General features: G+C 46.0%; 2 protein-coding genes across 2 annotated transcripts; one reads left to right on the top strand and one right to left on the bottom strand.

The window, feature by feature from the left end:
- Positions 1-1,849: 1,849 nt before the first annotated feature.
- On the bottom strand, positions 1,850-15,578 carry DYRK2 (dual specificity tyrosine phosphorylation regulated kinase 2). The gene is made up of 3 exons (XM_027106951.1): positions 15,139-15,578; positions 14,396-14,544; positions 1,850-7,414 (listed from the first exon to the last, which is right to left on the bottom strand). Exons 1-3 carry the CDS (start codon positions 15,185-15,187, stop codon positions 5,807-5,809), a joined length of 1,806 nt encoding a protein of 601 aa, XP_026962752.1. The 5' UTR covers positions 15,188-15,578; the 3' UTR covers positions 1,850-5,806.
- On the top strand, positions 15,193-18,581 carry LOC113620714 (extensin-like). The gene is made up of 2 exons (XM_027106952.1): positions 15,193-16,157; positions 16,615-18,581. Exon 1 carries the CDS (start codon positions 15,205-15,207, stop codon positions 15,910-15,912), a length of 708 nt encoding a protein of 235 aa, XP_026962753.1. The 5' UTR covers positions 15,193-15,204; the 3' UTR covers positions 15,913-16,157; positions 16,615-18,581.
- Positions 18,582-18,854: the final 273 nt, after the last annotated feature.

The raw sequence follows: 18,854 nt of genomic DNA, 5'->3' as shown, positions 1-18,854 counted from the left end.
GAGCAAGTCACTTCAGTTTCCTCAAATATCAAATGAGGGTAATTATAGCTCACAGGGATGTAGAAGGCTGAACTGATGTTCATACAACACCATGAGATCCGGGAAGCTTTCTTCATAAGGAGCAATGCCCTGGAACACGTGAGAGTTATTATATATCCTGCTGCTCCCTATTATAGATGGCTGCTTAATACTCCTAAAATGTCAGCTTTCCTCGGAGGAATGAATATTAATTCATTAGTTTGCTCATTAAACTTCCTTGAGATGCAAAGGAATGGCAATTATGTCCCTTCCCCCCCATATACATGAAATGTCGCACAGATATTAAGGATATGACCACAGCAAAACACTAAGAGAAAGTCAAAACAAATAAACCAAATCCTTTGCAGTAAGATGCAGTTTTCTTATGTATGTGTAACACACTGGCAAGTCATTTTTCATTTTGGAAGGTGTTAAGCATCACTAATGACAAGGGTTTATTTGCCTAATGGCCCAAAGGAAACGCAGTGTAATTCAAACTTTTTTAAAACAACAATGAAAAGTCACAAATACCCTTTCTTCAAATCTCTCTCTCAACGCTGTCTTTCCAAAACAGAAAATAAACTGATTTCCCTTTTCTCTAAAAGACCAATACCAATGCCAGCTAGGAACATCTGCCAGTGCTAGTTTGAAGGCAACTTTGAGGTTCCAAGAATATTTATTTGTGTAGTTATTTATTCCAAAAGGGAAGAGCACAGAAATTCAAATAGAATGTAACATACATCAATTTAAGAAAGAGCTTTGAGAAGATCTGGTGATAGAGAATGAGTGGGGAACTCTCATCTGCTCAGCCAGATCTGGACAATATTTTAAATTTAAATTGCTGCTTTAGCATCAACTTTCAACTTATACATAATGTACATCTCTTAAAAATTTATATCTAAATATATTGGGTTTCTCGGTTGGTTGGTATTTTTTCACCGGGTAAGAACTCTGAGAAGCGAAAGAAGCAATTATGAAAGTCTGTGACCTGGGCTATGATAAAACCAAGTCTGGGATTGGGAACCCCTACAGTACGCCCTTGTTTTAGCAAATCCCACTTCTGCTGCAGGAAGCCACAATAAGTAATTCCTTGACTGTTGGTGGCAGGAGGGGTGTAAATAAAAACGTGAGGTAGTTCTTTCCACAAGTGGGAAATATTTGTCTACATAATATCCCTGCACATGTCTGACAAATTTCCAGAGCATCTGCTTGTTGTCATCTGTGAGTAAACCCTTAGCTTGGTATTAACTGAACTTGACAAATCATGAGCTAGTTGCAGTTCACAGGCCTTATTTTCTGATCCAGCCATGACTAGAGGAGCCACTAAAACTCCCAAAAATGTGAACCAAAGAGACCACCAAGTAGGAGAACTGCAAAAGCGTAAGCATTAAAAAGCCTTTGGGGGAGGTGGTGAGAGCACAGAAGAGTAATTTACCAGGACTTGCGTACAGGAAAGAATGAAGACTGGTGGGAAATAATTTAGACTCTGCTCCAACAGCTTAACTATCAACTTGAAGGTTAAAAAAAGTGTTTTTTTGAAGTTCTAGCAAGATACTAGATCTATATGATAGAGAACATAGCAGAGGCTCTATAAAGGAAAATTAACACGGAAATACTAAAGGTAGAAGAACAGAATATCCTGAGAAAAGAGTTACCTATTAAAACTTTAGTCTTTCTGACTTGGAATTTGTACATTTATATTGAACTAATAAAAGAAAATCAGTGATTGCTGAAAAATGTTTGTATTCTAAACTCTCTCCAGGCTACCAGACCAAGACTAATACCAGAAATAGATCAGGAGTAAAATTATAGTTAGAAAAGGGGAGAAAAGTAAGGTAGGACATTAAAATTTTATTCTGAAATTATCTCTGGCCACGACAATAAAATTTAACAAATATTCACTGAACAGTCTTACTCCTGTCATCAGCTGTACAATACATACAGTATCATAGAACTGGCCACTAGGATTAAAATCCACTAGAACATATTTCATGTTAAGTGGCGAGAGCAGCATCCCACAGAAATTTTTACATACATATATACACAGTCCACATTCAACCATTTTCACATATTTTCAGTACACACAGTTGCAGCATATTACAGTCACGTGTCTAAGTTGTTGCTCGATAGAAACCCAAGCCACTGCCTAGACATAACTGTAGCAGTTGAGCTGAGTATAGTTACAATTCATTTTATCTATGTCCATAGCAGAGAGATGTACAAGCCCCTAAGAAACAGAGTTCACAAATACTATTTTTTTTTTAATGCTACCACAGCATTATGTTGGGCAATATTAAAACCTTTACCAACCTAATCAGTTTTTTGTTTAAAGTCTTCTGCTTACCAGAATATTCTTGATGAAAAAAATTACAAAAATGAATGCTCTCTTGAAAATAATTCACACTTTGAAGATTCCAATATGGCCCAATGCTACTGATGCCTAAAGTGTTTCCTAACATTCTGATGGAGTCCTTCCACATGACTCCAAACCACCTAGTAAGTTTAAAAGTGGCTTAAGTGCCTTGCACCCAAATTGTAAAAATCCCTGGCCATCCTTACTAGAGCCAGGCACATATAAAAGGAATGCACTTTGGTTCATACCAAATGCCCTGGGATTAATCACACTATAAAATTAAATGGTTTGAGGTAAATTTTTACAAATACAGTTGATTTTTGTCTAGTGTTAGCATAACAAAAAAAAATATCGTTTAAAAAATCAGTCTGATGTTAAGATACAACAAAGACCATCTTTAACCCCTTAAACATAGGAATTCCCTGTGTAACTAACCAGTGGTTACCTTTCTCGGTGCCTGACGATGACGCGCGCCTTATGGTTTCTATTAAGGCCTGTAAGTAACTGGATGTTTAAGACAGATGTATCTTTGCAGAGGTGGGTTCCATCTAGTATTCAAAGAGTTAAAGAGGCCAAAAAATGCATGCCCTACAACATGGCATTCAGAACAAAAGGCACATTGTTATCACTAAGGGCACAATTTCTCCTCTACTGTTAATCTACACTGCCTTGCATCACTGTTGTTCCACTGTTGTAGCAATACACTTAAGTGGTAATGCACGCTCTGGGGGTGCAAGAAACGGAGCCAGATGAGACCGCAACCGAAGACAAGACCACACTGTGCTCTTCCTAAATCTGAAAACAGCTCAGACATCCCTAGACAATGGTAACCTGTGAGACCAAGGACTGCTTCCAAGCCAACTCCTAGTAGCCTATCGGAGCCCTTCATTTGTGTTTTAAAATCACAAGGATGCAACAGTTTTGTTGGTTTTTTTTGACATTATAGTTAAGCTAGAATTAAAAAGCAGCTCTATCACTAAACACTGAACATGGCGGCTCTTGTGAATGAGGGAAATGTCCCTGTATTTAGGGGGTGCGGTGTTGGGGGAGCCCCAATAGTGCTGCACATTATAGTTTGGCTTAAAAGTTTCCGGTTACATTTGTGAATAGAGATAGTCACAAATGCACTGTTGGCATCTTAAGGACCAGTTTTGTGTGGTGAGGGAGAAGACAAGCAGTATTAGCCCATTTATAAATTTTCACATGGATAATCATTTTATAGGGATATTCATATTAATGGCAGGCTCAGGTTCATATATTCAAAACTAAAAGTGAAAATCTCTCAAGAGTGGATACGATGGAAGAGGAACACTGGAAGGGGAAAACAGCCTTAATGTTTTGTTTATTTTAATGACTTAAAGATGCTAACCATCTTAGGAGGCTTGTGGTTTTACAAAGCCGCTTCTTATGCCTTTAAGCCAGAATTTTAATAATAAATACACAATCTTTAAATTCTATAAGCCACTGATTGGGGGGTATCATCACATGAGCATCATTTAAAATGCAACTTACTAACATTATTGCACTTCCACAGATTACACAGAAATGTGTACAACAGGCTAAAGAATTTGACTAGAGGAAAGAAGCTATAATTTCTAAAAACAGAAGTATAAATTAATTTATCAGTGACACCCTTAAATAGTAAAGCAAATATCAACACCACTATCTTATTAATAAGCTAATCTTATTACTGATTTTTTTGGCAAATATCTGTAATAGTTCCTGAGCATTTTTCTCCACCATCAACTGACAAAGCCTCAAGATAAGTGAAGTGTTTTGTTCAAAACTACCTTTTTTTTCTTAAAAGAGAAACTGTAGGATTAATATTAAAAGAACTTAACCGGAAACTTTCTTGGCCTCGCTGGGGACCATGCTTTAAGTACTCGTAAATCAATTTACAGGCAATCAATACAATAATATCTGTGCATATAAAAGAGTATTTATCCTAATTTATACTACCCAAAACCTATTGTCCAAACAGGCAGAAATCTTTCTATATTAAATTGCACATACTAAAAAATTTTTTCCACGTGCCTTGAAATTGATATATACCACTGCTCATACATTAGTGATAAAATACTGAAATTTTCACTGTGAAAATAATTATTATTCAGAGGAGAAAATATTCTTTTACCTAACTCTCAGTTACTTTTCCAGGTAAAGTGTCATTCCCACAAAAACAATCAGTGCAATCCAAACGAAAGTAAAATAAAACAGAGGAATGTAATGTCTGTGGTTCTTCTAATGATGCATAGAGCAAATCAAACCATTTCACTTGAGGCTGAACTTTTCCTCCTTCGAATCTGTTGTTAAAATTGGCCTTGCTGAACAAGCACAATGACTTCTGTTCACGAAGAGGATTTTCAACTCTCTCTCTTTTTAACGAGTTGATGCTCTCCCAGGCTAAGAGAACCTTACTGTGGCACGTGAAAAGTGTGAACTCAGTCTAATCTGCTAAACCGTCTTTGGAACTATGGAAATCCCCACCTTAAGTAGCTAGGCTGTTCTTTTTTAAAGTGGAATATGAAAAGATGGTCATAATCACAGCTAAAATGTCTCTCTTCTGTATCAGGAGTCTGGGATATATATTTGAAGGAAGAAAAAGAAATTAAATGCAAGCAACAGATGTGTGGTGAAAGAAGAACAGCAGGGAGAAGAGCAAAGAGAGGGGAGGAACAGTTCATGTAATACATTTCTAAATTTAGGTGCAAAACCAATTTTTTTAAACAAGGCTTCTTTGCAAAACAGCTCGCTGATCACATTGGAGAATCTGGAGGAACACACGTTTCCATTCATCCACCAGGTCTGCTTGGCCGGCCGTTAGAATGTCAGAATGCTAACTGGGCATTTCAACTGTGGGGATTTTATTTTGTCTCTGAGCACTATTTTAGGGAAAAATCTCTAAGGTGCAGTTTTTCTTAGAATATCATTTTCATCCTGACCATTCTCCTCCCACCATCACTACCACCTGGGTAACTTATGGAAAACGGAAGCAGGACAGGCTGCACCTGTGCATGAACCTGAAGCGTGGAGAGAGAAGGGGAGGCCTTCGGAGGCAATCACCTTGGGGAGAATATACTATGAACCATGAACACATAGTGAATGTCTTTGACACCAATCTGTAGATGCGCGGCAGTCATGACGTAATCAATGGCCTGCCACTGATGTTTATTACTCTGCCACACTAAATACAGTAAGGCTCATCGTACTTTTAGAACACAAAAAGTTTCAGAAAGTATAAAAACTTAAAGCATTGTCCCCATGTATTTTATAAAAACAAAACAAACAACCTTCTTACATTAAAATAAGTGCCAAAAAGATACAAATGAGTCGAGTTATTGAGCAAATAAAAACAGGTCTGAGCTACTCCTTTTCAACCCAGTAAGGCTCAGCAATGTCGTATCTTTCAGAATTACCAGCATCGGGGGACTGAGCTCAGCTTACAAGTTTTGGCAACACTGTCCTCTGCTGAATATTCCCATTGGCATCTGTCATCTGTGCCAAATTAGTCCTCAGTTTGGAGGCTGAGCTGGAAGGTGGAGGTAACTTGGAAATGGATGTGATAGCACCAGTGCTCTCGGTGATCCTTTTCACTGACGTCTTCTCCCCCGTCGGAGGTTTTGGCAGCCGCCTCCTCAGCCAGGGATGCCGCAAAGCCTGGCCAGGGGTCATGCGAACCGCAGGATCCCATTCTAAACACTGTTTTAAGAAGTCAAGGAAAAGGGGATCGTCACACCCCTTCAGTGCATTCCCCCACTCTCTGCTCTCCGGTGGGCCCCTCAGTTTCCCTCTCCGGGAACGGCCTCCGTTGAGAACCACGGAGCCGTCTGAGAGAGTCGTGACAGTGCAGTAACGGGGATAACCCTTGGAGCTCACAAAATTTTTGGCTCGCTTGGACGCATCCAGCAGTTTCTGGGAGGGCATGCCCAACAGTTCAATCATACAGGCCAGCTGGTCCCCTTCATCCTCCCCAGGCAACAGGGGGTAACCAGTCAGGAGCTCCGCGAGGATGCAGCCCAGGCTCCACATGTCGATGGGCATGCCGTACCTGGCGCCGAGGATCACTTCCGGGGCCCGGTAAAAACGGGACTGGATGTACGTGTAGACCCGCTGATGCTCGTAACAACTGGAGCCAAAATCAATCACTTTAATCCCGCTTCTACCCTGCTGCTTCAGTAAAATGTTCTCGGGCTTCAAGTCACAGTGAATTATCCTGTTTTTGTGCAAAGCATCCAGGCACTGCAGGATGGAGTGGGCGAACTTGCGAACCAAAGGCAGGCTGAAGCCCTGGAACTTGTTCTTCTTGATGAGCTCGTAGAGGTTCATGCTGAGCAGCTCGAACGTCATGCAGATGTGGTTGCGGAAGGTGAAGTTCTCCAGCATGTGGATGACGTTCATGGTGTTGTCCTTGTCCTGCTTCCGCAGGTGCTCCAGGATGCGGATCTCCTCGGCCGCCTGCCGGTGGAAACGCTTCTCGTTCCTCACCATCTTCAGGGCCACGTGCTGGTGGACTTTGTGGTCATAGGCCTTGACCACCTGCCCAAAGCTCCCCTTCCCAATGACCTTGAGGACCTCGTACCTGTAAGCCACATGATCGTGAGGCACCTGCACGTAGGATCCCTGGTCATCATCGTAGCCACCGTTGTTCGGCCCGCCTGTCACGCCCTGGCGCTTCTTTGCGTTTGGACCCAAGAAGTATATTTCAGGGTAGCTGAAAATCTCATGGTGTTCGAAGCTGCTTAGTTTTTGCATGTATTGCTTCATCGCTTGCTCGGGTGTCATGGGGATGGCTTTCACCTTCCCCACGCCTTCCAGAGACTTCAGAGAGGTGGAGCTCCCCTGCCGCCTGTGGATGCTCTCCAGCTGCCGCTCCGGCACCACCGGCAACCCCGTTTTGCCCACCGTCGTAAGCCCATTTGGTTGTGTTGTGAGCACTGTCCGCTTGTTACTGTTATCCTCAAACAGCTGCTGAACCTGGATCTGTCCATGGCTGTGGCTGCCGACGTGTAGGTGGTCATTCATTGTGTGCTTACTGCCGCCAATCTGTAATTCAGAAAGGGAACATCAAGAGAATGGAAGAGGTCTGGCTGTTCCAAAGGGATATTTTATAAATCGGCGCCCACCCTCACCTTTACAAAATCCAATTTGGTTTGAATTTACAGCCAGAATCAGGTTTCTTAAATGGAAAGAGTTGTGCACGCAGGAGGGACCTCACGAACACCCCGGCAGGGAGAGCGGACGTGACGTGGACAGCCTCAGACAGAAGTAAAGGCAGAAGAGGTTGGGGGGCTGGGGAAGGCGATCAAAGTTGGGATCCGGAAGAAAAAGACCCCCACAGCTGCTACACATAACAAAGAGTTTGCTGTACGTGTTTTCAGGGTTCTTAGAGTAAGTCCTCAGTGGAGGCAGAGACCATGCTTCTTGCTCGTCATTCTCTGCCTAAGATTCAGCACAGGGCCTGGGATATCACAGAGGTGCAATGCAGCCCATACTTGATATCAAGATGAAAGAGGACACAGAAAAAGCATGAACACGTCGGCACTCTACTGGCTCTCCCGCCCCCAGACCATAACATTTTTCACACTTCACTTAGTAGCTTCTCTATTATCGTGAGGGCAGGGACCAGGCCGGTCTTGTTTACTACTCCTTCTCCAGTGTTTAGCTCTATTCTGAGAACACTACTGTCTTCATTCTCGGCCTTCTCCACTACCTGAAAATCGAACTAATTACACCTAGGAAAGTGCATGATCCAGAAGCAAAGAAAACTGTACTTTTAGGCTGGAAAGATTCCCATGTAGACATGCACTCTGTAGCATCTTGTAAACCCCAAACCTATTTTTAAGTTTCTGGGCTTCACTGGCTGTGATGACCATTTAAGGCCATTCAGCCCCACAAGCCAACCGCCACCCTCTTTTGGGCCTTCCTTTGGTCAATGGCTTGGCTCTCTCAAGACCTGTGTTTCTCCAGGCTGCTGGGATACTCAGCTCTCTGACAAGGAATACAAAGTAGCAATTTCTATTTCAGGCACACATGCCATCCATAAACATTCCTGTCTGCACAAAACTGACGGCATAGGCCAAGGGGCCCCAGCCTTCCTACTGAGAATCTACTGGGGATTTCTTTCAAGCATTGTTATGGCCAAGAGGTGAGGGGTAGAAGAGGACTTGCAGCCAGGATCCCCTCCCAGTTAGGAATTCTTGCCAGCCTCAGACAATCACTCACAAGTCTTAAAAGCATCCCACTAGATGATTTTTACATGAAAGCTTAAAGATCAACTTGCCTCTCACAATCCAACTCATTCCTTCAGCCAGTGTCAGCTGAGGTCTAACCACACATGTGGCAGAGTCCCTGCCCTTCAGGAGCTTACAATCAACTGGCTGAAGTCCTCTACTATCAGTACTTTTCCCATCAACTCCTCCGAAATCCTACCTCTCGGGCTTTACGTGTCACTAAATGGCGTAGAAGTGCTCTGTGTATGTAATATAATTCAGGAAGTGGTTTGGGACTACCTAGATTATAAAACGAAATTCCAAGTCCTTCTTACTAGGAGACCAAGACCTTCAAATTTTCCTTAACTAACACACAGCAGGCACAGGGACTATCTGAGGCCTGCACTTTCTCTCTGCAATCTTCTAAAACAAAGTAGAATATAGTATAGTACCTGGGCCTTGCTGAAGTATGACTTCATTGAGAGATTTTATTTCTCAGATTTCTGGAAGACTTCTAGTTGAACCCTTTTATTAAACTCACAGATGATACTCCACGCTAAGTGAACTTATCTTCTGTCAGGTAGCTGGACAGGTTATTTTATCCTCGTTCTATGCCAGAAGCAAAGCAGTTCATAAAAAGGCATTAGGAAGCCCTGGGTATATACAAAAGTAGTACAGGCTTGTCCATGGATTTTTGTTCCCAAGCCTCAGTCTCTGAACCTCTCCTCCTCTCCACTACGGTCTTTCAAGCACCCGGGAACAAAAGGGCCTGAAATTAGAAATATATGTCTCCTAGAGAACCATTCTCTTCAGGGCAGCTTGGAGAGATTTCAGAAGAAAAACCGACATTACCAGCATACATGCTACAAAAAGCATGAGGCTTCACTGGGGACAAAATTAACGTTGGGGCTTTAGGAACTCCTAAAAAGAGGACAACGTAATACGTTCTGAGCTTCAGAAACCAACTTATTTTTGCAAGAGCAATTTTAATGTTCTGCATAATTCAAAATATCATCAAAAAAAAATCTGAGTGACTAGAACTAAAGAGAGTTTGCCAATTAACTGGATCACCTCCTGTCTTTCCAACTACCTTCTCTTGGTCTCCTCCACAACAGCAACGAAGAAGGCTTCCAGAGTTCCCCAGGGTTCAAGCCTCAAGTGGCTGGAGGCTTCTCACTCCCATAACTCTCCCTGGTTGACTATGACCACAGCCAGGGCTCCAGCAACCCAGGGGCTGACATCCGCCACATGTACACCTCTAGCTAAAAGGAGCCCGATCTATGTCTCCCGAGCTCAAGACCCCCTGTATCCAACTCCAGATCAGCTACCTTTCCCACAAGCAACTCAAACTCAACTCACGCTTTTTCTACCAAAACCATTTCCTCCTCCCACAACCCTCAATTTCTGGTCAACAAAAGGCTTCACCCCCGAATAATCACTGTCTCCACGTCTCCCACACCTTCCCAAGTCACCGCGGAGCCCCGTCATTCCTATCTACCCCACTCCCCTCCATCCACGCTGCCTCACCTCACACCCCTGCTGTCTCTCACTGCGACAACCGAAGCAGCCTCTTAACATGTCCCCTTGCTTCTAAGTCTAGAATTCCTCAAGTCTCTTCTCTCCACGGTGCTTCTGGAGTTACCACTGAAAAGTGTCACTCTGACACTGCCCTTGCTTTTGCTTAAGGCCCACACAGGCACCCCATTTCCACAGATAATATGAGACCTCACAGGCAAGAACATGAGGTTCTCAAATGCAGAGCCTATATGACCCGAGTCCTTCCAGTGTCACCCACCACTGTCATATTCTCTCCGAGAATAAGCTGGATTCCCCAAGACCCATGGAGACACCACGCTCTTTTACACTCTGTTTTTGGGGAGGTTATGTTTCATAATGGTTAGGTGTCCAGGGACTTTCAATTAGATGCATGGGAAATGAATCCCAGCTCCACCACTTACTAACTGTGTCACCTTGGTCAATTTACTTAATCTCTCTAAACCTCAGTGTCCTTATTTGTAAAAAGAAGGTAACAAAGCGACCTCATTAGGGCCATTAGGAGGATTAAATAAGGTAAAAGATATAGAGTGCTTAGTATAGTATTGAGTAAAGGAGAGCTAAAGTTATTGCCCTTTCCAAATGCTGCTTGGAATCTCCTTCCTAACCAGGACTACATGGTAAACTCATACTCACCCTTCAATGCGCAGTTCAACTCTCACCTCTTCTGTGAAATGGTCCCTTTCCCTTCCAGGGTGCTCATAGAGCACTGATATATTAAAACACTTATTTCGTTTTACATACCTGTTTTCACACCTGATGTACCCACCTGGCTGTGAACAATTCCAGGGTGGGGTCACCTCTTATCTTTTTAAGTCCTTATTGACATAAACCCAACATACAGGAAGTACTCAGTCAATTTCTGTTGAGTGGAAGAACTAACTCTCACGTGTCTGAGTTATTCTTAAGAACTATCTTTGTACCTTCATAAGAAAACATGAAGTGAACACCCAGGGAATTGGGACTTGTCTCCAGTGACCCAAGTCACAAGATGTTAGGCTTGCATTGCATCGGCAGAGACTTGGAAGCAAATGACAGCCCATTGAAGAGTACTTGCAGCAGAAGAGATCAACTAAACACCTAAAAGTGACATGTGGAATCTTAAAAACTTTCCAGATGTTAGGGAGATTCATTTTAGAGGCTCTAGTAAAGGAGGATTTTGAGTCTTAAACACTGTGGGACTCTACAATCACAACCCAGGTCGGAAGCACAATTAACTGATCTATAAAAAGGGAGGAAAAAAGTCCTAGAAATGCCAAAACATTTCCACGAGACATATGCCAGGACACCACCATAAACTTAAGAATGTTTAAAACCTCTCACTCACTTTTACCTATTTGCCAATGCCTACCTAGCACAGTGCCTCTTAAATTTAAAAATACTGAATGAATGTAATTGTTAGATACCTACAACGTATGGGTTGAAGCAGAGAGACCCCCAAAAGCCCTCTTTGACCACGACACATTTTAGCATTAAAAATTATGTAAGAACAATAGTCTAGTCAATTTGGTAGTTTTAATCTCTTCCAAAAATAAAAGGGAAAACAGCACATACTTCACTGTGCTAACATTTCTGGGAGTTTTAAAACTTTGCTGAAGTCATCTTAGAAATGCTGTATAGTGTTATGGGAATAGAACTGAGTCCAAAAAGATCGGAATTCTAGCTCCTCCTCAAACACACTGACGGTCTGTGTGGCCCTGAATCAAATGTCTTTTTCTTCTATCAAACATTACTGTTTTTTAAATGGGAATATTCATTCTTCTTTGACTCCTATTATCTTATAAAGGTAAAACCAGTAATTGGAGAGTGCTTTAAATGTTAAACAGTTATGAAAGTGATACAATACTAATATTTCAGAATTTAAAAAATAAGCACATTAATATCTCCCATACAACATTAAAAAGAAAAAAAAAACTAATAGGAATCAAAATAGTTATTGGGTACACTTTTAGGACAGAGATAAAATGACTAAGTATAATATATCCATGGAGACAGGGTACAAAAGGGCAATGCACTAGATAAATTCCGAAGTTTATAATCCCTATAGTCATATGTTTATCTACCTACTGCATCATTTACAAGAGAAAATACGGGCAAACACAACGAGATTATTTTCCTCTCCATAATGCCCTTCCCCCCACCCATTCAAAAATAGCTCTTCCTAGTTGTAACTGCTGTGAAATTAAAAACTAAAAGCTTACAAAAACCTGAAAGACATATGGACACATGGATCTGCTAAGGTTCTTGCATTTATAACAAAACTAATACAATTTCCTAGAATTAGCAGTCAAGCAGTGTGTTAAAGCTGGACTCAGGAGGGCCTGGGCTTTAGCTCCAGCCTTGATAGGAGTTGGCTCAGGAGTCTTGACCAAACCAGTTCACTTGTCTGACTCTTTCCTCATCTGTAAAATGAAGGAGTAGAACCAGATAAACTCTGTGGTCCTTTCACTTGCCTGTTTGAGGAAGTCTGCAATGCTGTGCAAATAAAATCAAAACTAAAGAACAACCAAAACCCAAATTCACACTTTCAAAACCAAGCTTCTAGTGATCAACAGTTTACTGAAGTTTAGGTAAGTTAAACACAGGTAAATCTGGTAGATACCACAGCAAAATACAAGCACCATCATTAGGAGTCCCGAGAAGCACCCACACATCTTCTCATTTCTGCTCCACCACAGGCTATTCCTCTAGTATCATTTTCTGTCATCTCATTACATATTTCAGTTGCAAAGAGGCTCTGATCAAGCAAAGCCCACCCTTATATAACTGGAAGCCGGATGCAAACCAAGTAGCATTTCTTTTCCAGGTCATACCAATTCATGTGATTCACACATGGAAAAAAACTGGATGTTATATTTTCCAAATTGTCAGATGATTCCAAACCAAACTGAAACACCTAAACCCAATGGCAATTTCTCAACTAAAACATTACTGTGACAAGAACATTCAACTCTAACACACAGAATCAACAGCCTACTGATGCTCTTCCATTAACCACAGCCCAACAGATTGGTTAACTTCTGCGCAGTGAATTCCTAGCCCCTGGGTCTAGATGTGTCAGGAGAGACAGAAAGAGGAGGAGAGAGAGAAAGAAAATGTAAGAAGAAAACATGTTCCTGGGGAACTGTGCACAGATGTCCAGGTCTCAGAGAAAATATTCCATTCTAGCCATCCGCTTATAAATTCTCCCCATAAACGAGTTTCCCCATAACACATGACCCTCAGAGCTGCTCCTCTGAAGGCTAGAAATGGCCTTTTCTGCAAGAACTTAACTTTCACTTGGCAACCAAAGCCATATCCTTAGCAAGCACCCCTCATACAGAACCATCTTAGGCAGTTCCTCTGGAAGATCGAATCGTAAACAAGACATTGGAAGCCATCAACTCCTCCAGGGCACATCTCCCCTAGGCTGTCAGCCACCATCCAAGGGCTCTCTCTGGGAGGCGAGAAAACGTACGTACTGAAATCAAGCCCAGCTTGCTGATCTCTGCAGCCACCAGTCCCGCGCCGAGCTCCCAGTTCCCTCTTGGCCCTCTGAGGGACCACGGCACCTGTCAGGTGCCCATCCCTTCCCACCTCCTTCCGAGGCAAAGCTGGCCCTTTTCTTTTCAATAATATCCAACTGCAGAATCCTACAGGGGTGGCGCGTTGTTTTGACTGCCGCTGCGGCTCTTATTTTTGTTAATGTTAATTACAATTTCTGCTGTGCTCAAACCTGTAGCACTCGTAAAACATGCTTCCACACGCGGAGGATAACTGTCGGTGCTCCCTGCTGGGTAGAGCCAGGCCCGGGATGCTCTTTGGGGCATCGATTTTCCGGGCAGGACGGCCTGGCTGTCCCCTAACACATATCTGTTTCTATAAATACCCACTACCCAACGTGGTGGTGGAGGGGCAGGGATGTTTAGCGGGTCAGGGAAAAGGAGCTCGAGGAAGCAAGGACGGAATAAAAAGGGGGGGGTGGTGGGGAGCGAAGAGAGAAGGAAAGCGACCAGGAGGAAGTTCCGAGGAAGAGGAGCGCAGGGGTGGGCGGGCTCCGGAGGGGAAGTGAGGGGCCCACGCCACGAATCCTCCTTTGTGGCTGCAGCTTTGGGCTCGCTCAAGTTCCAGAGGGCGGCGTCCCGGAGAGGCCACTGGCGTGGAGACACTCGCACTTCGACCTCTCTACCCTCTCCCGGCCGCATTATCCCCCAAGTCCGGGTGCCTGTGCCCCGGACCCCTCCCGCCCCTCTCCCCCCGCCGCCCGCGGCCTGGGTCTTACCGTGTGGGCTGCGGTGGCAGCGTTGCTGGCCCGGAGCGGCGGCAGGGCGATGGGGGAGGGCGGGCCGGTCCCCACTCCGCTCCGGGGAGCCCCCGCACCGAGCCCCGGGGAAGCCTGAAGCTGGCGAACGGCGCTGTCCCCTCCTCGGCCTGGCAGCCACGCGCGGGAGGAGACAAAAGAGGGTCAAGGGGGAGAAAGTCACCCGGACCCGGTGGCCCCGCCCCACCCCTCCAGGCTGCCGAGCCCGCTCTCCCCGGGGCAGAGCCGGGGACCGTGAACGCGGGCGTCCCGGAGCGGCAGGAGGCCGGGGACGCAGACACCCGGCACTCCCGCGGGGCGGGGCTCAGGCGGCTGCAAAGTTAAGTCGGGCCCCTGGCGCGCAAGCGAGTTCGCGACCCGTTGGTGGAGCCGGGCCGGGCGCGGGCCGGCGGCTCACGTTGCGGGAGGCCGCAGGCCTGGAGTTGGGCTGGAATGCCGACCCGGGCGCCGCCGCCTCGCCAAGTCCCGGGCGGGGGAGGCCCGGGACGGCCCCCGGCCGGCTCGGAGGAGCCTCGGAGCTCGCGTGTAACAATGAGCGGAGCCGAGGCGAGGGCGCGCCGTCCGCCCGGGGGACCCCGCGCCGCCCCGCCGCGGCGCAGACTTTGTTCGAGGTCCCGCTGGTAGCGGGAGCCCGCGCCACGAGGGCTGGCCCGGGGGCCGCGGGGCTGCGCGCCCGGGGCGGCGCGGGGCCCGGGCCTCCTTACCGGTCGGGTAGGCGGCGGGAGCGGCGGCCGAAGGTTTCCTGGTTAACATGGCCGCTGGAGAGGAAAATGCATCTCAGGGCTGCCGTCTCCGTCTCCGTCTCCGCCGCCGCCGCCGCCGCCGCCCGTCCTGCTGCTACTTCTCGCGGCCGCCACCGCCGCGCCTCCTGGTCGCCCCTCTCGCGGATCTCCGGCGCCTCCTCGCCGCCTCCCGTCAGCTACAGCCAGACACACACAGTCCGCTGCATCCCCTCGGCCCGGGCCCGCCGCCGCGAGCCCCCCGCTCTCCTCGCCGCCGCCGCCGTCCTCCTCTTCCTCGGGCGGCCGCAGCACCCTCCGGCCCGTGCACATGCCTTGCCCTCCCCGGCGCGCCGCGGGCCTCCCCGATTCCCTCACATAGGGCGCGGGGAAGCTGGCTGCGCCGCCTCGGCCGACTGGTTCGGGAGCCTCCTCCCGGGCCCGCGCACGCGCGCTCCCGCGCACACTCGCCAGGCGCCCGCGCACCGCGCGCCCGGGAAGGGCAGCCCCGCCCCCGCTCCCTCTGCCGCCGGGCAGGCCCCGCCCCCGGACTCCCCACCCCACCCCAGGCCCGGCCACAGACTCCCGCGCACACCCTCCCCGACCCAGCCGCCCACCGGAGTCCCTCCCACCCACTCCTCCTCCCCAGCACGAACCCCAGTCGTCGGCATAGCCACCCCTCCACTCCCCCGAAAACTCTGCAGCCTCCGCTCGCCCTTGGCCTCCCCCTCCGGCCTTCTGCACGGTTCCCCCTGCTAACGGCCTTCTCCCCTCCCCGGCCTCGCCCGCCCCTGCAGCACCCCACCCCTTCCCTGCAGCGCAACCTACCATTGCTTCCCTCCCACCGAAATCGCTGCAGAGGGCCCCCTCCCCTTCCGAGCGCACCCCCAACCATATATGCATTTTCAGCTTTCCGAACCTGATGGCTGCTCACAGACAATACTGCCCCCCCACCGCCTTCCGGGTCCCAGTGGCTTAAGCACCTCCTCTCCCAAATTGATCAGGTAAATAACTTAGTTGTGCCGGGGGTCACCTCGGTAAGGAAAGTCCAGCCCGTTGGAGGGCCGCGCCTTAGCTTGGGGACCCCGAGTGTGGGCCAAGGAGGGGGCTGCCCTCCCACCTCCACCTCCACCACACACAGCCCCTCCCTGATTTACTGACACTAAGTGACCGCTCTCCAGTCTCTAGGACAAGGGGATGCAGAGAGGCGCGTGTGGATGGTTGCCGGGGAAGCAGTTGGCTGTGGGTTGCTAGGCAAAAATAAACATCACAGACGCCTCCCATTTCCTTACAACTCCGAGCCTTTCCCCTGCGCGGCCACTGGGAGAGGTACACCTTCCCGAGCGACACCTTTAATTCCTCTCCTCCCCAGACACAAGTCTCTTTCCCCTTCCCATCCAAGACACGGAGAATTTCCCTGTCCTTTGAATTTGCCATATACTGCCTCTCTTTCCCTTGCAGACTGAAGAACTACTGCCCATCTCACACCCGCGTCCTGTCGTCTGTGGCACATGCCTTTGTCCAAAGGTCACAGGTTTTGTGACTTCAACGGGAGTGGGGCGGGGGGAAGCCCGGCAATTCCGGATGACAGAACCGAAAGTTTGCCTTGCACTTTCTTCTCCAGACGTGCCTGGTTTCTGAAGTTCTCCTGCGAACCTGGGTCCGTTATGATCTGTCCTGTGTATCTGCCGCCCCTGGCTGGACCAAGTATGCAGGCCTGAGCTAGTGCAGACTCAAATCAGAATGGGGACCGTCGCCTCTACTGTTTGCAAATTGTCATAGCAACCTCCCAGCAAGATCACCTTCAGCTAAATACAAATGCCCCAAAAGGAGTGTTTCAGAGTTACAGTGTGGCCCTCTCAAGCGTCTCCAGGGCTCCTACAGGGGCATCAAGGACTGAGGGTGTTGGCAGAGGGAACAGGTGGCAAAGAGTAGAACTGTGCAGAGTAATATGTCCCTCTAAAAAATCCTTCTCCCAATAAAGTAGAAACACAGTGAAACAATCAATCCAATAATAAACCTTTACAAAGAAGAGTGATGACCTGATCTGGTCCCAGCAAGAGATATTCCCCCTTGCTTGTCATCAGAGACGATCACATTCAAATTCACGTGGGGAAACATATTCAGTGTTCAGAATTAACTAAAAGAAAAGGGATTACTCAGCAGCAGAGTTGAAGCTAGAACTCATTTTCTGACTCAGTTTACTCTCACTTTGCTCTGTGTTACCTTGGCTTTTAAGAAACATCACACCTCTTTTCCTTCCTTCCCTTTCAAACAATTATTTTCATACGGTCTTCCTTTTCTTAATGAGTGTTCCATACAACTGATGTTTAGATGAAAAATGTGAAGCCAAAAATTCAATTTTAATATAACGGGACCCAGCTTTCGCTCAAATTATTCTTACATTACTTCAACAGAAGCTAAATACTCTCCTGCTTTTTCATGAATAAGAAAAATGCTAACTACTGGAAGTCACAGTTTGTGAAATCCAAATTAGAAATATTAATTTCCACATTAAACATGAGGAAAAGGAACACTGACTTTTTTTGTAAACAAAGGGACACAATGAATCATTAACTTTAATCAAAGAAAAACTGCTTGTTTAGGGAACTTTTCCTAATATGTTGTTTTATGACACGATAAGTACAATTTCAATTTTTTATCTTTTGGTTTCTTACCTTGAGGAAAATTTGCATTTAGTCTAATATCTTTAGCTATTTTAATTATAAATGCTACACCTTTCAAAATTATATTCTTGCTGACCTCTAAATTAGTATTTACAATTGCTCGGATTTTTCTCATTTTATTAAATATTGATGGCCTCAACCTGTATTAATGTCAAATAGAAAAATGTACAAATGCACTCCCTGAACTTTCAAGGAGAATAAACTGGGTAAATTCTAGTAGCTATTACCCTCAAACTCTATTATTCTAATGCATCATTATCAATTATACTACATTAATCTCTGTATAAAACCCTTTCACTAATACTATCATGTTTAATCGTCATGACTCATAAGCAGATCAGAGTTGTGTTGCTGTTAACAGTAACCTCCTCAGGGGGCTCCATTCAGTTAGTAAGAGTCTGGTCTTTGGTTCTTGCCCATTGTAAAAACTCCATCTGTTCTGAATATTTATAAAATCCAGCTTCAAATGACAAGTAGGCAGGATGTAGCAGGATGAGAAAGAAAGAAACTTTGGGGAATTCAGAATGGAGTCTTGTGGAAGGAAGTCGATTCTTCACTGAGAAAAGTACTGATCACAGAGAAAATTGGAAATGAACAAGAAAATTGCTGGTTTCAAAACATATTCACTCATTTAATCTCTTTATCCCAGGAACATTTACAAAGAATTCAGTGTGTGCTGGGCCTAGGGGATAGGATGAATCATCAGATGTCGTGGGTGAGGCTTCAGCTGGGTAATGTTAGGACCTCATTCTTTTATTCAATGAAGCAATAAACTGTAAGCACCTAACATATTTTTGACACTATTCGTACTGGGGCTGCACATTTAAATAAATAATCCCTGGCTCTGGTCATGGTTATTAAGAATCACAATCCAGTAGGAGAGGCAAGACCCTTAATGATGTGATGGGGCAGAAATCAAGGCATGTAGGAGGCACGATGGTGGCACACAGGAGGGAGTGATGAGCTCTACTTAAGTGGTGACTGGCCTCAAAAGAGCTGTGATGTTAAAGAGAC

Source organism: Aethalodelphis obliquidens, unplaced genomic scaffold (genome assembly GCF_003676395.1).
Source record: "Aethalodelphis obliquidens isolate GAN/ISIS:26980383/991018 unplaced genomic scaffold, ASM367639v1 scaffold8, whole genome shotgun sequence".
Classification (NCBI taxonomy): domain Eukaryota; kingdom Metazoa; phylum Chordata; class Mammalia; order Artiodactyla; family Delphinidae; genus Aethalodelphis; species Aethalodelphis obliquidens.
This window is presented reverse-complemented; position numbering and strand designations above follow the sequence as displayed.

Bases quoted from the DNA above. Each gene is read 5' to 3' on its own strand.
- DYRK2 (XM_027106951.1), bottom strand. From the start codon at position 15,187: ATGTTAACCAGGAAACCTTCGGCCGCCGCTCCCGCCGCCTACCCGACC. The intron at 14,545-15,138 runs GTAAGGAGGCCC...CGTGGCTGCCAG, and splicing joins TCCCGCCGCCTACCCGACCG to GCCGAGGAGGGGACAGCGCC. The intron at 7,415-14,395 runs GTAAGACCCAGG...TCTGAATTACAG, and splicing joins CTGCCACCGCAGCCCACACG to ATTGGCGGCAGTAAGCACAC.
- LOC113620714 (XM_027106952.1), top strand. From the start codon at position 15,205: ATGCATCTCAGGGCTGCCGTCTCCGTCTCCGTCTCCGCCGCCGCCGCC.